Source organism: Salvia hispanica, chromosome 3 (genome assembly GCF_023119035.1).
Source record: "Salvia hispanica cultivar TCC Black 2014 chromosome 3, UniMelb_Shisp_WGS_1.0, whole genome shotgun sequence".
Taxonomy (NCBI): Eukaryota; Viridiplantae; Streptophyta; class Magnoliopsida; order Lamiales; family Lamiaceae; genus Salvia; species Salvia hispanica.
In genome coordinates this window covers 38962063-38970799 of record NC_062967.1, presented here as the reverse complement: position 1 = coordinate 38970799, position 8737 = coordinate 38962063, and the positions used below count along the sequence as shown (strand labels likewise).

The following is an 8737-nucleotide window of genomic DNA, read 5'->3' as shown; positions in this document are numbered from 1 at the left end:
AGATTAAACTATTAATTCAATTTCAAATAAACAATATGAAAAGAGAATCACTTAGTTAAAATTCCTACATTAAACATCAATTGTTATGCATCCAACTTATTCAATCAAGTCTTATTGATGTTGAACGTAACTACGTTCCTCATGTATTGAAAATAAGAAGAAGAATGAGAGTATTTATATAGTATACAATAAAGTAATAGAATTAAAAGTAAAATAATTTAGTAAATTTAAAAATATCAATGTTGTGAGCATTCAAGGTTGCAATAGAAATAAGGGCGAGCGGAAGTGGGGACGGTAGTTTGTAGCTGGGTTAGGAGTGCTAGTGTTTGCCTAAATCTGCGTAAGAAGAGTTTGTAATTTTGTGTACTCACACTCATTCTATTTCTGGATCTTAACATTACATGATATGGAAACTTCCTTTGGTTTTTGTCTTTTCGAAGATAAGACTCGTTATTGGATACTTAGATCGAATTGATCATTCAATTTTTTGTAACTTTTGAAATTTATAAATTTGTGTTTCATGAAGTGAGCAATGCATGTCTCTTTGCCTTCGATTATGTATGAATTCGTATCATTTGCAAATTTTTGTCGACATGCTAAATAATCTTGGAGGAATTCAATGAATTCGTAGGTTCACGTTTTAATTAATTGTTAGGAGTATGTATTAGAGTTTAGTTTGACGCCTACCTATAATTTATCATCCTTGTTTGGTTAATTTATTCGATTATGTATGTGCCCCTCTTCTATTCGAGAGAAGGCTGTGAGAAGTAATAGTTCGAATTTTGTTTGAATTTCATCCATATAAATATTCGACCATGTTCTTAATTGTCGAACGTGCAACATTTACTTCTTGAAAATAGAAAATATAAAATTTAAAGCATAAATTTGAAAAGAAGAAAAAACGTGCTTCAATTATCAAAGTTTTGGTGACATAACTTCTTTCATATAAATGCATATCCAATTGCTTCCAAATCTTGCATTTGCCAATAAGAGCCACATTCTAACAATCTTATGGTAATGGAGTATTAATTATGTAACTGAAAAGTAAAATTTCCATTGAAGAGAATTGAGTCCGAAAGTGAGAAATACTACTCCATATGGCTAAATTGCTCTCAATTTGAGCTATCTGATTGGTTGATGGAATGTGGGACCTCTTTACTGTTTATGGTCATTGTGAATCAGAACTCCTATTCACGGATGGATTAAAATAAAAAAACGGGACTCATATTAAGAAAGTTCTAGAAACGATTAAACGTGATATACCTAATTACATGATAACCTTAGTACAATCTATTGGGCTCATAATTATATTTGCACTGTGTTTGAATAAGTAGAAATTCGCACAGTGTTAGAATAATTAGAAATTTGCACTGTGTTGGAATAACTAGAAATTCACACTAAATTTTACTAGTTATTCAAATACAATGATATCTAGCTTAATAGGTGGTGTTAGAATGAGAACTAGCTTAATTTGATAACTAATCAATTTATGGTCTAAATTCATTCGGCAACTACCGTTTAAAGCCTAAATTAGTTCATAGCAGTTATTACAAATATTTATATTTTATTTAGATTTATTGGAAATCTTGTTAAAAACCTATTCAAATTTTGCATAAAACTCATAAATATTCAAAAGAGTAGTCATTTAGAGACATAATGTCTCCATGCCATAATACGCTTATGTTTATTTTTCATACATATATTTTATATTGTGACTAATTTACCCTAATATCATATTAAATGGATAGATATCTACTTAAGGAAAGCTAAATCAATATAAATATCATTATACAAATCATATTCATTAATTAGAGATAACTAAAACCATGCATATATCAAAGTAATAAACGTATTTAAAAATAATCATAGGTAATATACCATGTGTCATGTTAATTTGACACTAATATTATTTTTGAAAAAATCATTAATTTAGATTATAAATTTTTGAAATCAACCAAAAACTCAATTAGTATTAATGTACTAGCATAGCAAATTTTAATTTGTTGCATGTTATAGTAAATTAAGCTAAAACATTATACTTTTATAAAGAATTTTGTAAATAAAAACAAAAAAGAACAAGTTTATTTGAAATTACAATTTAATTATAAAATAATTATTGTTGGCAATACGTTCTAAATCCGATGGCTTACATTTTATAAAAATTAGATAACAAATTTTCAATACTTTATATAAAGCGAATAAAATTACAAAATTTTAAAGTTATATCCTTAAAAAGATAGTATAATAAAAGATGGAGAAATAAAATGGCAAAATACATACTTAGGTCCTTATACTTTAGTTAAAATGTTCATTAGGTCCTTGTACAATTTTTTTGTTTTAATAGGTCCTTATACTTTTCACAATATTTTTTCAGGTCCTCGTACAATTTTTCGTTTTAGTAGGTCCTTATACTTTTATCATAACTTTCATTAGGTCCTTGTACAATCTTTTATTTTAGGGACTTTTTTACATTTATCTTGGATAATAATCTAAATTTAATTAAACTTAATGAACTTTTTAATATTCCATTATTTAACTTAGCATAATCTATAAATATAATATCATCTTGTTATCCAATAATCTCAATAAGTTGTAGAGAATAATAAAAAGATTAACCATGTTGATTGAAGATTAAAATCGAAGTTTTTTTAGAATAACTATCTGAATTTTCAATTGAGTATTTATATTTATATTGAAAGATACGTTTCCTGAATATTTATAATTATAAGATAAGTTAAATAATAAAATTGAAAGGTTCATTAAATTTAATTAAATATAAATTATTATCTAAGATAAAAGTAAAAGAATATATTAAAATAAAAAAATTGTATAAGGACCTAATAAAAGTTATAATTAAAGTATAAGGACCTATTAAAACGAAAAAATTATACGAGGGTGTGATGAAATTTATGAGAAAGGTATAAGGACCTATTAAAACGAAAAAATTATATGAGGACCTAATGAACATTTTGATTAAAGTATAAGGACCTAAGAATGTGTTTTGCCAAATAAAATTAATTTTCCATGTGGGGTCCCATATTGCAAAATAAAGATTCACCGTTTATATAATAATAATTAGGGGTGGCGAAACGGGTTACCCGCGGGTACCCGCACCAGACAAGTCGGGTACCCGTACCCGATTTTAGCCAAATTTGTTGTCTCATTACCAACCCCGTGACATACCGGGATTACCCGATATCCGTGTCGGGTATCCCGTACCCGACATTGCGAGTACCCGTACCCGACACGAAATCCTAATAAAAAATTTGAAAACCATAATAACCATCAATGTTCCTTAATTCACTTTATTAATATCGATGGTAAACGTTGAATACATTGAGAATAAAAGTGAGGGGACACTCTATAGCTAGTTCCGATGAGTTTTCAATTGTATGTTCGTTGGAATATAAAAATGTTTTAAAAGAACTCTTAGATTATATAAAGTACTCTCATTGTTCGGCCTTAATTTAGGCATTTCATTTTCTTCACTCATTTTGGAAATATAATAATATAAATACTCTTCTCTACATTATTATCTCTCTTATTTTATTTTTTCTCCATTCTAACTATTTATTTTTAATTTTTCAAAATGAGTACGTATATGACTTTTATTATTTAACTATTTACATTTTTTCTCTACTTTAACTATTAGAAACACCACTATTAATATGGAACGGATGGAGTGTTAAAAGATGGAATATAACTAATACTAATAATAGCGGGTATTATCGGGACTAACGGGTATACCCACGCGGGTAATGGGTATACCCGCTACCCGCAATACTCTAAAACACACTACCCGATCCCGTCCCGTTTCCCGTTATCATCGGGTAGCGGGTACCCAATACTCGGCGGGTAACGGGTCGAGATGGGAATTTCCCATTACCCGCTACCCATTTTGCCACCCCTAATAATAATGATGATGATAGGTTCTAGAGCATTTTATTATTAAATGAACATATAAAGATAAGAATCATATTCCACAATTTTTTCAACCATATCCATTCATATTACTTAAATTTATTGTCAATCTCAAATGTGACAATTATTGATGACATGAAGTGAATAACAATAATAAAGATTCAAAACATATTAAGTGATATGAAAAAAAATTCTTATTATAAATAATAAATTTATTTATACAATAAAAGGACACAACTTAAATGTAGAGCATTATTCTAAGTTATTGTCTTCCTTAACAAATATTAAGTGTACTAGAATCATACATTCGGATAACAACCAAACGTTGCAATACCACATATACCCTGTATAACATCTATATTTCTATGCACTCTTGCATATCCATTCTCTCCCCATGCCGGTCCCCACGAATTTTTAACTAACCAAAACTCAACTCCATTTTCACTTACTCCATAACCAACTATTGTAACTATATGGATTAGATCAGTTAAGTTGCTTCTACATTCTCCTGTCAAAACCCCAGACTGATAAAATTGAAATAGTTGTGGGTTAATATTAACCGTGACCGGTTGGTTAGCTACTGCCGCTAACAGTGCTGTCTCATTATTATTAGGAATACAACTAAAACCAGTGATCTTTGAGGTAAGAGAGGATGGTATGTTATTGGCACATGCTCCTTGAGTTGCAACATAAGGATAATCGATATCAGATGCAAGACCTCCATTTTTCCTAACAAATTCATAACCATGATCCATTCTTCCGCCTTTGCAGCCTTCGTGATATTCATTGCAGTCAATGACATGTTGCTCTGATAATTGAGTTAGCTTACCTGATCGGATGGCTTCTACGCCTTCAATGGCAGCAACAACTGCGAATGCCCAACAACTCCCTATTCATGGGAATTATGTGACATAACCATCTACATACACGTTCTATATGGATTATAGAAGAAAATAACAGAAAAGACTAAAATGTTGTCACACCAAATAGAGTGAAATGAAGGAAAATTCCTCTCGTAGGAAAAAAAATCATTATACCGGGAGAAATTGATCTACACTAAAAAAAATATTTGAAACATTAGTAAAAAAAATAGTGGAAATTTATTATTTTTCAGTAATCAAAGAGGACGCGCTATGGCTTAAGTATATGATTTTGTCCAACACAAGCGCAGACGCCCATATATAGGAAGTAATTCAAATAATAATCATAAAATTATGAAACCTTGCAAATTATATTTGCTAAAAATAATTTTAGTGCAGTTAACAACTTTGAAATGCATTCTATAGTTCTCATAGTTATCCTATATACATTAACATATACGGAGTATATTGCAACGTCACTAGCTAAGTCAATAGGTTGTATAGTCAAAGAACTAACCACATCCTCTTTGAGCTTCAACTAGTGTGACGGCATTGTGGTCTCTCCAGTCAATACTAGCTGGTACATTTTTCATATATTTGTATTCGAAAGATGATTGATTCGATGATGGTACCTTGAATGATGGCGTGGAACTTCTTGCGTACTTAGCCAAGAATTCTTCATTCGTTAGATCTACAAATTCATTTATCCCAAGCTTGCACATGTGTTTATCTTCTTGATTATGCCTCTCAATGTACTCCACATTATCTTTAAATATCTGATACCTTATTTCCTTTACTTTCTCATTCTCATATGAGAATCCATGTGCAGCCATCCATTCCTCATGTTTTATAGACATGCTTTCCTCACTATAAGACAGTGATGATGCTACATGATAACATGATGTAGCAAAAATAAACAAAACAACTATATAATAATAATTTTTATTGGAGGACATTTCTAGATGAATAGTTTTCCTAGAGGATTTTATTGAGTAGTGTGATGTTTTGAGAAATGTTTGTATGGTGTATTTATAACTATACAATGTTCCTCTTAGTCAGTTATTGCTATAAATTAAATACAGATTCGGTTATTTTATGAAATTTATGTAAGACACCAATTGTTTTATTCATCACATTTAAATCTAATAAATGTTACATTCAATTTTATAATATCTCCAATTAATTGAAAACATAAACGGCCTATTTATAAAGATCGATCCTATACACAAACCATTTATTAATTACCTTGCATTCAATTTATGATTTAACATATAATATGAATAATTTGTACTGTTAAGTATATGAATGACCATCATTCAAGTGTAATTTTTTAAAATAAAAAATATAAACAAGTTAATAAGGGAAATACTAGTTGACTTGAATCGTCCCTAATTAGGAGTAGTATAATTAGTATTTGAATTAATCTTGTCTATAATTATCTTTTCCAAATTATATCATGGGAAGTTGTTGTATATATCACCTACACAATCCAAATCTATTAATAAAAGTTTTCTCTAATCAATGATATCTTTGTTTATATGGTATGAGTATCAGCCACACTCTCCAAATCCCTATTCTTCCGCTGTCATACCTAATTAATTAGTGCAATCAGTATTTAATTTCGTATTTTCTATAATCATCTTCGCTTAAATCATGGTAAGTTATTTAACTTATTTTAAACCTTTTAGTTAATCCAAATTTGTTAATACAAGTTTTCTATAATCACTAATTCATGGTCATTCCATATTTGTTTTTTTGAAAAGTGATTCCCATGAAAGAACTGGAAGCGGAAGCGTGCGTTAAAATTTAAACAAACGAATAAATCACATAAAATTAGATCTATTTAGAAGATTATTTAGACAAAATCTATTCGCGTAATTCTCACGTGTATCATGCTCATAACTTGAATTAATCATGCTTTAAATATAATTGAAACCTAAAACATGTTGTTCTACGGAACAGAAATTATACCTAATTAATTCTCCAAAGAATTGATGATGGCTAGCAACTTCTCCACGTGACGCTTTGAATACTAGACCACGGATCTTCTCTCTGGTTCCCGAACTATACTCCAATATCAGTGTGGGCTGATCTCACCGGAATACTAGAACTTAAATAAAGAAGACAGAACAAATCCTATTCCTAATAGAGGAAAATTTCAAACTCCTCAGTGCAGAGGGGGACGGAAATTTAGTGCTTGGATAGAAGTGTTTTCTGTCTCCTTTATTCTCCTATTTATATTAAGTTCCTTTTGGACCCAGACAGGGATCTATGGAAGGTTTTGGATATGGGCTCATCCAATTTACTTTTTACTAATTAAACCCACAATTTAATATAAGCTTTAATTGGAATATTACGAGCAGCCACTACAGAAGTAATATTGAACTCTCCCCATCCAAATCCGAAATTATAAGTAATCCGGGTTTCCGTTTTTAACTTTTATTTTCCGAGTTAAAGATAAAAATGTCCATTAATTAATTAATGTGTGCTATGGACTTAATTAATTAACTTCTTATTAATTCCAAGAGTGGACTCAGCATGAATCGCTTATTTATTATTCTTAGAGTAATCAAACTCCAACTAGCTAGGTTCCGAATAATAAAACCCCGTTTCGCGCTCCTCTTAAGGACATTATCAAACGAGACTCTCCTCGCGCACGATTCAATATAATAGGAATCCTAGCACCGCTAGATATTAGTCACCACTACCCAATATATCAGGATTATTGGGTTACGAAAAACCCGCACCATTTGATAAGTCAAAGTAATGCATAATCAATACCGTATGCTCAATGCTAACCTACATTGATTAAGAAACAAATATTTATCACGACCTCGCCTTTCAGTAGATAGCCCAAGGACAAGTCTTGCTGTTAGATCTGTTCAGTGTTATACCACACCAATGTCATCTTATTTCAGTAAGGCTTAGAAATATGCAGACTGACATTGCAACCTTTCTCGATGGATCGTCTAATTCTATCTAGGTTGTGAAATTCTTCTTTTTCTTTATTTAGGACTGACCGTGTTACCTTAAAGTGGACGCCGCCCACAACCGGTCTACTAAAACAAAGACTTAGACTTTGTTAAGTTAACTTATACATTTAAACATGCAATAACATCCATTTAATGTAAAACATAACAACATTATGACAAAAATTATCTGTTTTATTCTTTGGAAAATAAAATAAGAGTTTTACAATAGTCAATCACTCGAAACGTGATTTCTAGTATACAAACTCTAACAATCTCCCACTTATACTCAAAACACTTTCGAGTACACACAACAAAAATGTGCTAACGTCTAATTCTCCACTTACAATGATGTTAAAGCTGCCATTAAGTATGGTAGGGATTCTGCCCCCTTGATTTAATCATTAGTTCTTTAAAATCCAAAGAAATTGAGCTTAAGGAAAATCAAGCTTTTAAAACTGCTCAGTCAAAGGCTTTAAATGTTAGGGGCAGATCTAGAAATAGAGGGGGTAATGAGGACAGTAACTCTAATGGGAATGGTAAAAAGAAGGGCAAGAGTAGGTCCAGGTCTAAGAGCAGGAATCCTAAGGCTAATAGAAAGTGTTTTAACTGTGATGAGGTTGGTCACTATAAAAAGGAGTGCCCTAATCCTAAAAAGCAGAAAAATAATAATCAACTGGATTTCATGGCTAACCTGGCTAAGAATGGTGAGTCTGAAGGTGTTTGCTTCATGACTCATGATATTCTTTCTGTCAACTCTACCATTGGATGTTCTTTTTCCATCAATGACTGGCTAATTGATTCTGGATGCACCTATCATATCTCTCCTTTCAAAAATGTGTTTTCTGATTTCAAACCTGTTGAAAATACCTTTGTCTCTATGGCTAATGACAAAAAGTGTCAGATTCTTGGCATTGGGACTGTGTGTTTGAAGTTCAGTAATGGCTATGTGCTTAATTTGAAGAATGTGAGATATGTGCCTGATTT

At 30.9% G+C, this 8737-nt stretch overlaps 1 protein-coding gene across 1 annotated transcript; it reads right to left on the bottom strand.

The window, feature by feature from the left end:
- Window positions 1–3188: 3188 nt before the first annotated feature.
- LOC125210125 (thiol protease SEN102-like) lies at window positions 3189–5614 on the bottom strand. Its single transcript, XM_048109701.1, has 3 exons — window positions 5299–5614; window positions 4482–4810; window positions 3189–3254 (listed from the first exon to the last, which is right to left on the bottom strand). The coding sequence occupies exons 1-3, from the start codon at window positions 5612–5614 to the stop codon at window positions 3189–3191; spliced, it is 711 nt and encodes a 236-aa protein (XP_047965658.1).
- Window positions 5615–8737: the final 3123 nt, after the last annotated feature.